General features: G+C 42.1%; 1 protein-coding gene across 6 annotated transcripts in view; it reads left to right on the forward strand.

The window, feature by feature from the left end:
- EYA3 (EYA transcriptional coactivator and phosphatase 3) overlaps positions 1–17942 on the forward strand; it is a 71315-nt gene that overhangs the window by 46623 nt on the left and 6750 nt on the right. For 4 of the 6 annotated variants that reach the window (XM_042793594.1, XM_009964695.3, XM_042793595.1 and 1 more), the window contains 7 exons: positions 2593–2730; positions 7338–7420; positions 8904–9087; positions 11985–12124; positions 13954–14037; positions 14675–14764; positions 17030–17088. In XM_042793594.1, coding sequence (XP_042649528.1) covers positions 2593–2730; positions 7338–7420; positions 8904–9087; positions 11985–12124; positions 13954–14037; positions 14675–14764; positions 17030–17088 — 778 coding nt within the window. The remainder of the gene's footprint in view (positions 1–2592; positions 2731–7337; positions 7421–8903; positions 9088–11984; positions 12125–13953; positions 14038–14674; positions 14765–17029; positions 17089–17942) is intronic. The other 2 variants (XM_042793593.1, XM_042793597.1) reach the window with 2 other exon arrangements.

Below are 17942 nucleotides of genomic sequence, written 5' to 3' on the forward strand. Positions count from 1 at the left end.
ATCAGTTACTGAAATGTATTGGTATGGATTTTGAGGTCTCTTATTAAATACCTAAAATTTTAGTCTGAATTTAAGTGTTAGGAAAATGTTAAAAGTCATCTTCCCAATAATGGAAATCATACTGGACTGGTACATGCTCAGTCATACTGAGAAGATGGACCTTGCATGGTGTGATGGACAGGTAGAGGGTAGAAGACTGAACATGAACAGTGCAGAGGAAATTCTACAGATTGTTTCTGCTCACAAAATCTCCATTGAGCAGGTGACAACTTGGCCAGGTTTGTAAAACGTTTTACGAGCACCAAAAGGCCAATTCCAGAGGTTTGCATGACTTTCTACCGTATATTTGTTTCTATGCCAAAAAGAAGGCATCATGAATTATCTAACTGGAACAAAGCAGTTGTATTTTAAGTATGAAATTCAAGCAAGCTGATAAACACAAGCGTAGTCTTGAGATCACTTAGATCAGGATGCTGCTTTCAGAAAAGAGATGACCAGTGCTCTTGCTAATTTGTCACCTCTCCTTGTGCTGTAATACTTTTCTGATGGTGTTTGGTGCATTGTTTTGCATGGGACATACTTGAGGTCTGGAGAGATTTTATTAAAGCATTAAAATGAGAGTATTGACATACAGTTTCCATGTATGTAGGCGTGTCCTGTGATGATGTTCTGCCCCAGCTGTGGTGCCGCAGTTAGACATGGAGGGGTCTTGTTCCCCCTCACCCAGCTTCTTCTCTGTCATCCTTGAGGCTGTGCTAGCTTATAAATGCTGTCTTGCAGAATGAGAGGGAAGGACACACGCCATCAGGGCAAGACTGTGCCTTGCTGTGTGGAAAATAGAACGTGTCTATACTGAGAGACATACAAAGATATGAGATATACTGAGAGATATACAAAGACAGTCATGGAAAGCAGGGATTGAAAGATGCTTAAGACATGACCTGAGTCAGCTCCTGCACTCACATGCAGCCAACTGTGTGGAGAACTCTGAAGTGTGTGTCTGACCTGGTGTTGCACTCCTCACCTGATAATTATCCTGCAACATTCAGAGTTGGTTTGTGTTTCGTTGCCATAGTTACTAGGCACTTCTGTGTCCTGTGTCTGTCTATCTTGCACTGTAAGGAACTGTTGGTTATTGTCCCCTCTAAAAACTACTCACATATTTGAAGATTGTGCCATTTCCTTTCCAGACTAAACAAATGCAACTACTCCCGCTCTCCTTAGAGGATCTGTTTCCCATACATTTTACTCTGGAGTTTCTGCAGTATAGCTACAATCTTTCTTAAACCCGTCTTTCCCCTTTGTTTGCTGATTACTGTGGTTCTAGATGTTTGAAACAGTAACAAAGATGTAACTTGAGAGTTGAAGAATCAAAACCGTGGTGTGGCTGTACAGATAGGTGAGTGACTTAGTTTGACTCATAGGTGGCAGTTTGAGGTCAGGTATGTAAACAAATCAGGGAGCCATTGCAGAATTTATCTCTGACAGAGCTCCAGCATGGAGCCAGCTCTTGGAGTTGCTGCTCATGTCCAGCTCTGTAGAGTCTCCTGTGTCTTCTGGGTAAAAGACTTAGAGCTTGTAGCCCATGGCTCATCCTGCTAGAGCGGGTGAAAGGCTGCAGGTGGCTTTCACAGCCTTGGTACTATTTTTGAGGGGGAGTTAAGAAGGAGGGTGATTTTTCTGCTGGCCCTGATCTTTGTGTCTAGCTCCAAACATCTTTTGTCCCTCTGCTTTGCATACTCTACTTGTTTTTAAGTAGATCTCTCAACTGATTCTTGCTTTCTAACCAGGGCCAAGCAGAAATGCCTTTGACTTCAGCTGTATATCTGGAAACACTTAAACAAAAGCCTGGAGAGCTCTAAGAACCAGGCCTGACCTGAGCTACTTCAGTCCAATGTTTTTTTCATCCCATCAGTGCAGTGGACTAGACCTTAACACGGCACCTGAGCTGAAACAACACTACTTATGTGTGCCTTGTACAGATGAATTACAGTCACTTTGCTGTCTCTGTGCTTTGCCCAGTGTTGTTACAAATGCTTTCCAGAATGGCAGGAAATGTAGAAAAAATGTTTAGATTTTTTTTCCCCCCTTTTTTTCTTTTGAGCTCTGTATTCGCTGTTGTCAGTCTGTGAAGATCACTGACTTGTGGCTTGTTTTAAAATACTCAAGCCAAATCCCAGTAAGGTAGTGAAAGCATTGACCTTGACCTTAAATGGATACCAACTTCAGCCTAGCTGTGTAATAGCTGAGATCATTTGAAGTGCTGTGCAACTCAGCCCAAATGTCAGAGGGGCTAGCAGTTCCCGTATACCTACGCAGAAGTGAATCTTATTGTGACACTAACAGATTTTTAGTTGAAAGCTTTGGAAATTGGTCTTGTTGGTGCTTTTAATTTTCTCTTTTTCAGCCAGTTTTGTCAGCAGCTGTAATCCATGCACAGCCTGACAGTCAGCACTTACTATTGCAGAAATTAAACATATTCCATATGTGAATTGTTACTTTTGTGATGAGCAGAAATCTTAATCTGAGGTGGCAACATGCTGTTTGGTCCCAGCATATTTGTTTGTAACTGGTCCAATTTATCTGATTCAGGTGCACTGTGGCCAGGTATGAAACCTGAAAGTGGTTTAATTCAGACTCCATCTACAAGTCAGCACAGTGTTCTTACCTGCACTACAGGGTTAACCACAAGCCAGCCCAGCCCAGCACATTATTCTTATTCCATTGAAGGTAACTTGGCATGGTTTTTATCTGCATCTCTCTCCACCTAATTGAGTCCAGATACCACAAATAGAGAGGCTTGCACGTTTGTTCTTGGTTTGTGCATGCTTCTTTATGCTTTGCCTCTTTTCTCTTTGTGCGTGTGTATGTGTTTGGTTTTGTATTTGCTACCTAGCTCTGTATGCACCAGGCTGGCTTGTTGGTGCCATGCTGATGGACTTAACAGGGTGAAGAGCAAATGGGAATGGGAGAGGAGACTAAATACTGTATTCTTGCATGCCTTTACTGGGAATGCTTTTGCAGCTCAAGCTCTTTGTTTGTGGTTTTTAGCTTGATGTCAGGAAATACGCTGACTGACATTGGATTTTAAAAAAAATTTTTTTAAATTACTTCTAGAGGTAGATGGCTCGTCTGTTGCACACACACACCCCCAGATTGGTAGATCCACTAGAAACTGAATTTCTCAGTACAGAAGTAGCCTACAAATATTCCAGTTACTAGAAGTGCCACATCTAAGAAGCCAGATGCTGAATTTCACCAGTTCCCAAAGGAATTTTTAGGAGCAAATCTGCCAGTTAGCTGAATAACAGAATGTTGTTGCTTATGGCAAATATGTGCAAATTGATATTTTTTTTTTTAGGCAGAAGTTTTGTCTTTAATGTTTGGATGATGAATTGTGAAAATTTGCCTCTTTCTCTGTAGTTCTTTAAAAAAACATTTCAGGAATTCTTAATCTATTTTGTACATGTTATTTTCATAGACTAATTCAGGGACTTGGAGAGATCTTTAGTTCAGCCTCCTGCTCAAAGAAGAGTTGACATTGAATTCAGAAACAGGTTGCTCGGTGTCTCAAAAACCTCCAAGGATGGAGATTTCACTGATTCCAGTGCCTAACTGTCATCATGGTGAATCTTTTTTTATTCTGTCAACTTGGAGTATCCCCTCTTTCATGTTGTGACCATTTCTCTCCTCCTGCTGTGCACCTGCAAAAAGTGCCTGGCTGTTTTCTTGATAACCTCCATGCAGGTACCAGCAGGATGCTGTCAGGTCCCACAAAGCCATCACTTCAGGCTGAACAGTCTCACTCCCTCCAGGTGCCCCTCGCAGGGCACATGCTCCAGCTCCCTGACTGTTTTGGTGGCTCTTTGCCAGACCCACTGAATTTTATTAACATATTTTGTGTGCTTGAGGCCCCAGACTGAATGCCATATCCAGATGTGATCTAGTGAGTGCCAAGTAAAGGGGAATAGCTCTTAAAATTAACAATAAGTGGGGTTTAGCATATCTTTCACTGATAGGAAGGCCATGTGGTATGTCATAGTACTTGCTCAGCTTGTGTCATTGTGACAGTAAATGGCCCAGCATAACGATTATACTGAATTTACTTTTAATATTCATAACATAAGCAATGAAACATTGGAAATACTACCTTCCTTCAGATATAACTCTCTTCCAGGTAGTCCCACCAGCAGAATGAATTATAGTGTTTTATAACACCACTTTTAATTGCCCTGGGTCAGAAATGGTTCTGTATAACATGACCCCTGATAGGTTTGCCAGTGGTGTACCACGGCGAGCACATGAACCCGTGGGGATTGGTGAGGTGGCAGAGCCACCGTCAGGCCTTGCACTGCAGAAGGATTTTAAACCATTTGATCCACACTGCTGTGAGAATGTGTGATTTCAGGAGAGTTTCCCTACAGACTGTTCTTTGAAAGTGTGAAAAAATCACCTGAATTGTGTTAATGCTCTCACTTCTTTGAAAAACTTCTTGCAAAGTGGCAGGAAACTGTTCCTTTTTTGGATTTGCTATGTTACCTTTTCATCAAAATAGCAAGCAGCCTGCTGAGGGGTCAGGTCAGTTCTTGGGCTGGTGCAAGGTGGGTGGTGGAGAGCAGGAGCTGGAAGGATGGACAAAGTTGCTTTATTAGTAATCTGTTGAAAATCTGTCTTTTCTCTCCAGTCAAAATAGTCGGGTGATACACAGTTGTACGATGTGGCTGTCCACCGGAGGGGTATTTCAGGGCCATGGATATGGTTTAGTCTGCAGTTGCTGGACTGAAGTAAGGAGATATTTGAAACCTCATAAATGGTCAGATGCACTTAGTGACTGCAAATTTTCCTTTTTGTACTCACCTGATCTATGGCCATGGTGGTATGTTGGAGAGGTGCTTGGGAGCATTGTGGGAGGAATGGCTGCTTCTTGCCTCGCCTCTTCTTGCCCTGTTAGAGTAAAGCAGCCACGTGAAACATAAAATCCATTAATTGCAGTTTCCCTTCCCCAGCACACGAAGCAGGTTGAAACACATTTGAAAACGACTGAAGCAAAACTGAATGGGATGAATAAGGCAGTGGAGGCAGGGAGATAAGGTCTGAGGGTGAGGTCTGGGAGTGGGGGAGAAAGAGAGAAGAGAAAAAGAGTCATGGAAGCTTCAAGGCAATACTTGTGTTTGCTGATCTTTTAAACCTGAGACCATGAAGTGGTCACTTTTGACACATCTGTGCAAAACATTTTTGCATGTTTTTGGCTCATTCACAGGTAAAAGGAACTGACCCACAGTGCAGAAAGAATTTGTTAATCTGTGTAGTGGGAGCTGTTTGTAAAGGTCTGATTTGTAACACTGTAGATAAAGGGTAATTAAAAATGAAATGTTGGAAGGACACCAGAGTTAAGATAAACAATGAAGTTCATGTGATGGTATTTGTGTTTTTACCAGAATCCCAGCACTTGAAATCTTTTTTTTTTTTTATGATATCTTAACTTCTGTTATCTATCTCAGTGGAGAAGCAGCCTCTTCAGAGCAGTACAGATGAGAATTGCTTTCTGTTTGCTCTCCATGATAATCTTGAGAGGTGATAGAATGATCTGTCTTCTGGATAGTTCATCTCTTCTGGCTTCATGTCAGGTTTGTTCTGCGTTAGCAAGGATCTTTCCCAGAGAACTTCTCTTCTCAGTGCCCTAGGAAGTGATGTTTTCTTAAGGTAATAACAGCCTTGACCATTTCCGTAACATGTAGTTGGAAGGAGTTTTATTTGGAAACTAACCCTTGTTCTCCAGCAATTGCTTATGAGGAGTATCTGTGACAGGTACCTGACTCTCACAGCTGTGCTTCTAGTAGCTGCATCGTTACTGTAGGTAGTACTGTAGGTACTTGAGTATCTTCATTACCATTATTGCTGTTCAGTGCAGCCTTTTTTCTTTTTTCTAAATGTTCATCCCCCAAAATTCCCTCCTATCTGTGAATACTGATGTTCCTATCTATGAGGGGATTCCCAGGGGCTAATTACTTACTTTTGTTTCTGCTTCCACAGAGATGCCACCCTTCACATTTCTCACCTCTTATAAATACTGTGCATTTCTGCACCTCTTTTAACATATATTTCTTTTGGTTTTCACTTTTTTTGAGGCACATTTTGGATCCATTCCTCTTTCCAGGAGCTGTTTACCAATTAGTATCTGTGCTTGCCATAACACAATGTACACTGATTAAGAGTTCATGGTGGGGTCCGTTTCCCTGGAGTAGAAGGACTGAAACCTTCAGAAGCTTGAGTTCTTCAGTCTTGGGGTGAATTTCACATGAGTATTATTTGCAGAAAGTGAGGGCTTTTTTCAGAGTAATGGTAAAGTAGGTGATATTTTAGATTTCTGCAAGTTATTTCATAAGCATCTAAAAGTGATTTTAGGTTTTAGTTGTTTTCAGAGAAAGAAGGTTTAGCAAAAGAAAGTATTTTTTCATAGCACCTGGTTTAGTACATCCTAATTTTGTTCATTCTCGTTTCATTATTTGTTTTCACTAATCCTTGAGGGTCCCAAAACCCCATGTGGAATAATGGTTAATGGAGTGGCCCTGTGGCTGTAAAACCACAAAATCTGCTAAATGACTGGTGTTCCCAGATGGTGCTCTAGCAGCCTCTTCTGTGTTTTGGAAGAACCGAATGCAGTGACATGAAGACTGTTGAACGTCTTAAAATTCACACTAACAACTACATGTGTCTAATAATTTGTCCTACAAGCTGTTGACAAATTATTTCAGAAAGTCTTATCCAAAAAACAGTTGTAGTCTCACAGGGATATAGGGAAACACATTTGCTTTCTCAAGTAGGAAGCACCCTTTTTATACTATTTGAAATATTTTTACTGTTTCCTTCAATTTTTTGATCTAATTAGGCTAAATATGCTAAGTCCAATGCAGAAATAATCCTTTTAACAGAGCAGATATAAACATACTCAGATCCATTTTACTGATTTATTCTGATTAATTTTCAACTGCTACTAATTGAACATCAGAATGTGATTGTTGTCTTCTCAAAACTTTTAGAAAAGATGTGAAACCATTTTACTTATACTTCAGTTGCTTACAGGCATGTAAGGAAAGGGTTTCTGAAACATTTAAAAGTACTGTTTTTAAAGATATGCTAGCTCTCCTTCCCTGTAAGCCCAGTTGAAATGTGACTGGTTTCAAAATAGACCCCGACTCTTTTTTGGCTGTTATGAGTGCTGCTGGAAGCACAAATGCTTGCACATAAGCTAATAAGTACTTATTTCTCAACTTGGATTGGTCTTGTCTCTTGTGCTTTTCTAGAAACATTTAATGCAGTAATTCTTAATTTTACAGCATCAACTACCAATGCCAGTCCAGTCTCCACATCCTCAACTGTTGTTAATATTTCCACATCAGCAGTAGCCAGCATCTCACAGGTAAAACTTTCTTGTTATATTTATGTGCAGCTTCCCCTTCACTGTTGTTTAACATGTTAATTAAAAGTAATAAAGGAAGGCCAAATATTTATATCACTTCCAATGGAGCACAATGGGTACTAGAATAATAGGGCTCAGTACATAGCTTGAAGTCAGCAAAATTACTCTTGCTGTCTCTTTGACCATGATGCTTTTCCCTTTGGCCTTTGCAACAAACTCACTTCATCTGTTCAAAGCTGTTTCCTTGTCTGCAGGCTGTGTGGTGAATCTTGAACAGGATACTGAGATCTCTGCAAAAGAGACAGTGGAGAAGAAACAATAGAACTATTTTGAGAACCAAAACTCCAGGGAGGATTATAGGTGGATGTTTTTCTGAATGCCTTTGTTCTCCCTCAGCAAGAAAAGGAAAATAGGTTGCACACAAATAAAACAAGCATAAAAACCCCCAGAAAAGTAGGAGATGCATTCTGATGGTGCTAGAAGAAAAAGCCCTGCAGCTAGCAGAGAGCCCCCTTCCCCCTGACTGTGACCTGCTGTGGGTAATACACAGCACTGTCAGGGGTTAACTGCCATTCTGAATATTTAGATATACAGAGGAACCCTTCAATGTCACAACTTTGCAGAAAAAGAATAATAGGAAGCATGGAAAATGCAGTGGATGTGTAAAAATCCTGGTATGCTTATGCTGTTGCTTTTTAAGGTTCTTTCATTAACATAAACTTCCTTGGAGCTGTAAGGAGAAAAAATTATTTTCTTTCAGCAGTGCAGAGCAAGGTGCTTGGTTCACAAATCCAGGTTACTCTTTGAGAGAATCAGGAGTACATAGTGTGCCAGAAGAGTGTGATGTGACATTTGGGGTGGCTGCTTTCTTTACTATCAGTAGCAGAAATTAAAATCCTCAAGAACAGCTTCAGGTGCTCAGTGATCTCTTAAATGAGTACATAGTCCTCATAAATGGATACCTTTTATCACAGTAGGCAAAATAATTGCTTGCTGAAGTCAGGACATGACTAAAGGCAGTTTATCCTGTAGCTCTTGTGACTGGGATTGCACCCTCAGCCAGTGCCAAGGTCACTTTCTGTAGCTGTCAATACATCCAGTATCAGAAAGTATAACACAAGACAAAATCACAAATTCCAGAACACAGAGTGAACTGATGCCTTGGCATCGACTCATTACTCCCATTATACTGTCACATCATTCATAATGAATTCAGTTTTGAAGAAACTGGAGGCAGAGTAGTGGCCCTGTGATTGCTGGCCTCCTGTCTGCAGAACCTGCCTGTGCAGGGAACCATTGGGAAGTCAGATCTCTCAACCCTTTTTGGGGATGCCTTAAATATACATAAAGAAATAGCATAAAGTCAGACAGTGCTCTTGCTGGTATTTCTCTTTGACGGGCATATTCTATCGTAAAAGTCATCTTAATATAGAGTGTTTTCTGAAAGAAGTGTCCTATTGTAACTAATCTTTTCCTCTAACAGGAATATCCTACGTACACGATCCTTGGCCAAAGTCAGTACCAGACGTGTTACCCAAGTTCTGGCTTTGGAGTCATAACACCAGCAGACAGCAACACGGAGAGTACTGCATTAGCAACAACTACGTATCCAACTGAAAAACCAAATGCCATGGTGCCTACACGGACAGTGCAGAGACATTCCTCTGGTAATGGTTGAATCTTTAATAGGGTGGCTGCAAAATACCTATAATAAACAGTGCAGTGTGCAGACATGGGGAAAGCTTTTTTCCAAAGGTTTATTGCAGCACCTTTGTGTAGTGGCCTGGGCAGGACATTTGCTTTCCATTGTCAGACTGGTCTCACTGGTGTGTGGAGTATTATGGTGGGCAAGCCAAACTTATATTTTGGAAGTATGGTACTGCTGAGATTCAGAAGACACCTACCACGTGCTCTGAATACCCTAGGGAGTCGAATTCCAGTGGTGACTTGAAGAGTTACCAACAGCAGCTCCCTAGGGACTGTTGATTTTGTTATGTGTCAGGGCTGGATGTTCACTTAGGCTACAGGGCAGTTGATGATATCCAGTCTCAGTAGCTCCTGCTAGCGCTTTCCTTCCTGTAGCCAGGTATTCAGATGACCTGACAGCCACACATAGCTACCAGTCCCAGTTATGGGAGTCCTCCGGGACTGCTCATGTTTTCAAGAGCTGTAGTTTGTCCATCACCTCTTGGTGAGGTGGTCACTGATGTGCCCAGGAGTACATCCTTTCCTTTCTTCTGCTTCATCATGTAAATTGTTTTTGAAATGACAGCTGTTCTGCTGTGCTTTGCATTTGAGTAGATCTGCATCTACATAGTGTTGTTACCTGACACTTGTCAGGGGGAGAAGAGTTTAGCTGGTAAGAAGAGATGTAGAAAGTGGATTGAAAAGATTTAATTGACTATCCTAAAGAAGTCACATCTTTGGCTGGCCTTTTCCACTAATGCTGTGTCATGTACCAACTGCAGTGGTGTTGATGAGAATTTCCTCACCAAAAATAAAGTTTTCTAAACTTAACAAGGACAAGAGCAAAGAATTAGAGCTTCTTATAGTGTCTTACACAAGGAGTTAGGAGATTGTTCCTGTGTTGCTGAACAGTTTTAAATCGGAATCTGCTGCCTGTTGCCAGTTGGTAGTCTGGAAAAGAAAAACACAGATTCTGTTCATTACGCCCTGCCCTGGGTATGGTCAAGATGGAGTTAACTTTCTTCACAGCAGCTGTGCTAGTGCTGTGTTTTGGATTCATGGCTAAAGCAGTACAGATAACATACCAGTGTTTTGGTTACGCCTGAACAATGCTTGTACAGTGTCAAGGCTTCCTCCCCTCAACACCCCCTCAGCAAGCAGGCTTGGGGTGGACAAGAACCTGGAAGAAGACACAGCTGGGACAGCTGACCTGAACTGACTAAAGGGATTTCCCATGCTATATAATGTCATGTTCAGCAATAAAAACTGAAGTAGAGGAAGAAGGGTGAGGTGGGGTTTAGCTTCCAAGGCGGCTCTTGCTTGGGGATTGGCTGGGCATCAGCCTGCTTGTGGGAGGTGGTGAGTGATTGCCTTTGCTGCATTTTGCCTTCTCCATCTTCCCCAAGTCCTTCAGGAGCACCTGAGCTTTGCCAGGTCTTCAAACTCATTCAAGCAACCTGAAAGCAGGGATGGATAACAAAGTATACAAATTGATACTCATTGAAGTTCCAGATCTCTCTCACCTTCACCTCATGGGATGCTACAGAGAGGATATGACAAACACCATGCTGTGATGTAAATCAGGAAGCATAGCGCTTCAAGCACTTTCCCTCTTTCAGGAAACAGTTGCCCTCTAGTTGGGGTGAGCAACAGGAGATTTACCCATGAGAATTTGTTCTTGTTCGATGTTGAAAACCTAAGGAATTGACCTGTTATTTCAAGGCACTGGCCAGGGAATGGATCAGTTGTTAATGTTCTCAGTGCCATTTTCTTAGCTCAGGAATTCTCCAAGTTCACAGTTATGCATGAATTTTCATAGGAATTGCAATGCTTCATCTTCAAGACCCAGACTGAATTCAAGCTTTGTCAAGTCTCCTGTGCCCTCTGCTTACCCACTACAGTTCTGGCTCTACTTCTGAACTAGTAAGGCAGATGTCTGGGACGTTAACTCTTCTGCCTGAACTGTTAATAAAGGATTCACAGAGCATCATCATGGTCATAATATTCTGCACATCAAAGCATTGATTTTTTTGTTGTTGTTGTTGTTTGTGGTTTTGGTTTTGTTTTTTTGTTATGGTGGTGCTTTACTCTTTCCCTAGGAAGGGTGTTCTTACCAGTAGCAGAATAGGCTCCATAATATATCCCCATTAGCCATGGCCATGGTGCTTGGCCAAGTCTGTGTCTCCAGGGCCGAGATCATCCCTGTTATTCTTTACTAATTCTTGGATAGGCCAATAGAACTGTCATGTAAGTATATCTGTTTTGCAGTTAGCACACTGGATTTGTGTGTGATTAACACACTCCAGATAACTCTGTGCACTGGCTATTTTTTAACTGTTAGTCATAGTCTTACAGTGGCACAGGAGTGAGTAGTGTATGCAGAGATGGAAACAGCATGCATTGTACAGTGTTGCTTGACACAAAAGATATTTGACTAGCCCAGGAAATCTGGGAGGGAGAAACATCGTTAAATATTTTTCTTTATACACTCATTCCAGACCAAGGGTTTCTGGTGCTCTCTCAAGAAGTATTAAAAGAAACAGTTGAATAATAAAGAAATTCCAGGGTAATGAGACAGCTGAGGGGTTACAGGCCTTAATATGGAGGGTGCTCTGTCTTTGACTTTCTGCTGCAGGCAGGATGAAGTAAGTAGCTCAGTCCTGGTGGACTGAATTGAAGAGAGAGAGCTGTTTTGAAGCAATGGATCAAAGAAATCACGTTTTATGTTCTAATAGGGGTTCAACTACTATTACAGCAATGAAGAAAGATAACATCTTACCTTTTTCAAAGGAGGTTTATGGCCAAATGCTGTAAATTTTATGATGGTGTTTGTTTTGAGACATGAGGTGGTGAGAGCTGTGTGATTTCTTTCTTCTAGGAGATGCATCCACAAGTCCTTCATTATCGAGAGCAACAGGAAGTAAAGAGTTAGATGAGCAGGCAAGAAAAAACATCCCTGGGAAAAACAGGGGGAAGAGGAAAGCAGATACCTCCTCTTCACAGGACAATGAACTGGAGGTAAGTAGTAATCTTGTTTTCTACAGGTAGTATTGCAGAATAGTGTGGTGATAAAAGTCTTCCTCTCTCTCTCGTTCTATCTCCATGGAAATGGAAGGGAATCATAGAATAGTTTGGGTTGGAAGGGACCTTTACAGGTCATCTATTCCAACCCCCTGCACTGAACAGGGCCATCTTCAACTAGATCAGGTTGCCTAAAGCCCCGTCCAGCCTGACCTTGAATGTTTCCAGGGGTGGGGCATCTGCAGCCTCTTTGGGCAACCTGTGCCAGTGTCGCACCACCCTCATTGTAAAAAATTTCTTCCTTACATCTGGTCTGAATCTGCCCTCTTTTGGCTTAAAACCATTGCCCCATGTCCTATTACAACAGGCCCTACTAAAAAGTCTGTCTCCATCTTTCTTATAAGCCCCCTTTAAGTATTGAAAGCAGCAACAAGGTCTCCCTGGAACCTTCTTTTCTCCAAGCTGAACAATGCCAACTCTCTCAGCCTTTCCTCACAGGAGAGGTGTTCCATCCCTCAGATCATTTTTATGGCCTCCTCTGGACCCACTCCAACAGGTGTACTGAGAGATTATTTGGGAAATTCCCATGGCCCATGTTATCTAAGAACTGGCCCAAATGAGTTCTTCAGTGGTCCTTGACAAGTATTGCTTAAACGTGTCTTGGAATCATAGTGGCGTAAATGGAGGAGACATCTGGATGTCTCTAGTACAGCCTCCTGCTCAGAGCAGAGCTGTCCCCAGCAGTAGAATCATGGCTTTTTCTAGCTGAGTCTTGAGAACCTCCAAGGTTGGAGATCCTGTACCTGTCTACTGATCTGTCCCAGGATTACCACATCCACCTGGGGAATGAGGTTTTCTGTCTCCAACTGGAATCTCCCAAGCTGCAAATTTCTCTTTTTTTTTCCATGGCAATTTTCCATCTGCCACTAGTGAATTTGTCTTCAACATCTTTGCAGTTCCCTTTCGACTATTTGTGGTCTGCTATTAGATCACCCTTAGTCTTCTCTTTGCTGAAATAAACCATCACAGTTCCCTTAGCCTCCCTTCTAGGCTGCTGACCATCTCAACAGCCTTTTGCTGGACACTTCTTTAGTCACCTCACACATCTCTGGAACTGAGGATGCAACCTGGGGTGACCTTCTCAGTGCCAAGCAGGGCGAGACAGCACTTTACTTCTATCAGTTAGGCATTCTTAGTGCCAGTACACGTCTTATCCACAGGGGGAGAGTGCTGCTGGCTCATATGCACCTGGTGTCCTCTGTACCCTCCAGCTTCTTCCAGCCTCGACCAATATGAGGGGTTACTCTACCTCACATGCAGAATCTGCAGTTATTGAACTTCTAGTTCCTGTTGGCCCAGTTCTCAAGTTTACCAAAGTCCTTCTGTACAGAAACTCTGCTATTCCTCATGGCAGCCAATCACCCTTATTTATCATAACAAAGGTGTCTCTGATAAACACCAGGGTTATTTACCTGATGCTCTACAGATCACAGGCAGTAAACTTCTACCCTAGCAGGTCTCTAAAGTTCATTAGCACTCTTAAGTTTTTGCTTTTATAACTATAAAAGCATAGAGAAGCTTTTGAAATAGTTTGACCAAGAGAGCCTTACTCTGTGTGTGTAGTTGCACCGTAGCAGTATATAAACTCCAGTGCAATGAACTGAAAATGTTTAATGATGTGTTCAGCCTGTAAGGTGAAGACTGTTGTTTATATCTATTAAAAGCATACTGCAACTAACCACAAAATTAATTCTAAACCTTGCTACTTAATTGTAGGTCAGTGCTTGGAATATCTCAACTCTAACCTGCTTTTATTCCTTGTGCAGCGAGTGTTTCTCTGGGACCTGGATGAGACCATCATAATCTTCCATTCACTTCTCACAGGGTCTTATGCTCAAAAATATGGCAAGGTAATACTATCTTTTCTTTGGAAGAAAAAACATATTCATCATGCAGAATTAAATGTTGATCTTTGGAGAAGGAATAGAAAATTATATTCTGTTTTAAATGTACAAGGTGATATTTTTAACTTGGTGGTTTGGGGTGAGGAAAGAACACTAAATATGGCTTTATACAGAGCTAGGATATGAACATCACAAACACTTCCCTTCTAACAATATGAGTCTTAAATTTTGTCAAATTGTTTTTTTTTAATCATCATAGGGGATTATTGAGGTCACAGCACATAGTGAAACAAAGTATTTTTTCTCCTTCAGAATATATTGAAGATTTTGTAATGTTTTGTTTGTGTGGCCTCTGAAAATGCATCAATCCCTGCTATTCAGTACTGAAGTATTTTGTTACATTTTGGATCAATGCGTTACCACAGTGTGGATTTTTTTTTTTTTAATGGAGTTGTTTAAAATATTAGGGATGTTGTAGTTCATGCCACTGAATGCAGGTAGAATTACATCAGGTTTTTGATATACAGTGGAAACTGTGCAATGTAACTACTGAAAGATTTATCACTATTTACTTCTGTCTGTAACCACAGTGAATTTATATTTTCTCTCTTTTTTTTTTTTTTTTCTTTTTTTTTTCTGCTAGGATCCAACTCTAGTGATTGGCTCAGGTCTGTCAATGGAGGAGATGATTTTTGAAGTAGCTGATACTCACTTGTTTTTCAATGACTTGGAGGTACATGGCAAATGTTTTTGAAAGGCAAAACTCCACTTTACCTCATTAGAGTTATACTGCACCATTTGTGAGGGCTATTGTGCTTCAGAGCCTCTTAATGCTGAAACATAACAACCTGCCAAAACTGAAATGGTTCTAAGCACAAGCAAATCAAAGAGGTGTACTCTTTTATCTGTGACAGGCATTCTGCAGACTTCTAGTGTCGAGCTCTCCTAGCTCCCTGATGCGTTTCTACTTGAACCTGTATAAAATAAAAGAGTGATGTCTGCTTTGTCTTATACTTGCATTCTGGACTGGTAAGCACTTTGCTTTCACTGATCCTGTTTTGAAATGGAGACCAGAAATGTGGGGAAAACGGTGACCTTGAGAATGTCAGTTGTCATGGGCTCTGACTAAGCCAAGGACAGAATACAACTCGCACATCTCAGCCAGTGCCTCAGTAGGTGACATTGGCTGTGTAACAGTTATGAAGGACACTCTTCCATAGGCAAGCATGCTGTACCCATGGAGGTCCCACAGCACCCTCCATTTTTCTTTCTTGCAAGCTATCTCTGCTCCTCTCCCATTCCCATCCTGCCTCACGGACTGCTGATCAGCTCCCATCCTCCTCCATGCGCAGTATTCTTTACCCAGTTAAATACATCACGCTGTTCTGCACCAATTCCACAGAAGTTGAACGTAAATCTTTGCTTTAGTCATGGCCTTTAATCATGCTTTAATCATGCCCTATGTGTGCTATGATATAGTATCAGATAGTGATGGATACAGTGGTGCTATTCAGAAAGGTGTGAAGTTATGCCAGAATCTGGAATTAAATGGTTGGAAATAGCAAATTACCTGACTCATGTCTTATCATAGAATGACAGACTGGTTTGGGTTGGAAGGGACCTTAAAGCCCCCCCAGTGCCCCCCCCTGCCCCGGGCAGGGCCCCCTTCCCCCAGCCCAGGGGGCTCCCAGCCCCGTCCAACCTGGCCTTGAACCCTTCCAGGGAGGGGGCAGCCACAGCTGCTCTGGGCACCCTGGGCCAGCGCCTCACCCCCCGCACAGGGAGGAATTTCTGCCTTAGAGCTCATCTAAATCTGCCATCTTTCAGTTTAAAGCCATTACTTGTTGTCCTGTCTCCACCCCCTGACCCAGAGTCCCTCCCCACCTCTCCTGCCCCCCCTTTAAGCCCTGGGAGGCCGCTCAAAGGGCTCCCCGGAGCCTTCTCTTCTCCAGGCTGAACCCCCCCAACTCTCTCAGCCCGGCCCCCCAGGGGAGCTGCTCCAGCCCCCCCAGCATCACTCTTCTTTGATACAAGTCCACAAATATGGACTCATGAACTTAATTTGCAGAATTTGCAAGACTACTTTAAAGCTTAGGAAGGCTGGATATGAACGGTGTACAGTTAATTGTAGGTGCACCACTGATGCATATCATGGGAAAAAGAGATGTTTTTGTTGATGCAGATAGAAACTTAAGTTTCCATTTGTGGTGGTGACTACTTGCAGCTGTGAACTTTGCAAAGGTGGTAATGACAGTTACCTCCCTGCCCCAGAAAAAAAGAACAAAAAACAAAACACCAAATACAGTCTCTTGTGCTGGAAAGGTAATCATTGATATGTTAACTATGTGATCAACAACACCACCTACTGCTGTGGGTGTTGGTTAGTAGCAGCAGTGGGAAATTCTTGAATTGGGGAAAATTTATTTCTTACCCAAAAGTATTTGCAGTTTATCTCTGGGTTAAATCAGCTTGTGCTAAGCACCAGAATCTTGGCAGTACCAGCACGCTGATGTTTCTTTCACTCCAGAGTTCATGCTGTGGGTCTCTGGTAAGGGAACTGACCGCTGTGTTAATGAAAAGGAATATCAGTACTTGACCAGATAATGTGGTTACGGGGTTTTGTTTGGTTTGTTTTTGTGAAGTGGCAAAAGGATTTCAAATGACAAGTGAGCTTTGAGTCCAACCTGTTTATGGAGTGTCGAAGTTCCTTTTTTGCAGACAACTTAAAATGTCAGAGAAACATGATTTTTTCAGACTTTTTTGGTACTTCAAATCCCAGACTTGGCAAGGACCTGTAGGTGCTGAGAAGTAAAACCTAGTACTGGAAGGCAAAGCTAATGGGAACTATGTATAGGTTTGTGGAGGCAGTATGGCATGGCTTGTTGCTGTTGGGAAATGTGAGGGGATTCTTTTATATCGCACTATCTTTAATCTGCAAGTTTCAGTATGTTCCTGGATTATAACACTGTGACTTTATTTTTATTTTTTTCTTAAACAGGAGTGTGACCAGGTACACATAGAAGATGTGGCATCTGATGACAATGGCCAAGATTTAAGGTGGGGTAATGATGAATGCATGAAATGTGTAGCTGATGTAACCTGTTTTTTGTGGAGACTTCAAACCCAAATGGGGTTAAGGGATGAAGGTCAGCATTGTGCAGGGGATGAAACTTAGCAAACAGTGTTTGCTTGCTGGGTGTTTTTTCTTTGAAGACCTACAAAACATTAAGGTTTTTGGAATTATAATGTGAATTATATTGTCCGCTGTTGTTGAATGTTGCCTGTGTGCTCAATGATATGTGATGAATGGAGAGCCAACACTCCAGACTTCATGATCTGGACCTTTGAAAGTCTCCCAGTGTTTTACATCCCTCTGTGAGCTGATTGTGCTTACTGTCAGGTAGGGTGAGGGTAAGATTTCTGCTGCATTAATGAACTGAACTGGCTCGTGGAAATGTCTGAGAAGTTCTTGTTTGTCAGGGAGAAATAAATATTGGGAAAGGGGTGAAGCAGGACCGGCTTCTTGCAGTCATGAGCTGGTAAAGCAGCTGATCTCTTTGTGGAGCTGCAGCTGTGAGGCAAAGACACAGATGGTATGTTTGGAAGGTACTATGCTGGGGTTTATGACTGCAGAGTGAGAAAGGGGTTAGTGGGGAGGATGCTCTGTATCGGCGAGGAGTGAGCAGTCAAAGAGCAAAGGAAGGTTTTGTAGCAGACAGTGTGAAAGAAGAGTTGAATCAGTACATTTCAGTACATCAGTTCAGAACTGGCAGCAAATCTAGTTGGATATCAGAGTAGATTGCCCATAGAAGCCAATCTGTGCTGCTGGGGTGCCGTGGTGGTTGTGCAGTTCCTCTCTGAGGTATTTCTGTAGTTCCCATCAGAGTAAAGTCTGCAGCCCTGCCAGTAAA

This window comes from Tyto alba, unplaced genomic scaffold, assembly GCF_018691265.1.
Source record: "Tyto alba isolate M040663 unplaced genomic scaffold, T.alba_DEE_v4.0 Super-Scaffold_20, whole genome shotgun sequence".
NCBI lineage: Eukaryota > Metazoa > Chordata > Aves > Strigiformes > Tytonidae > Tyto > Tyto alba.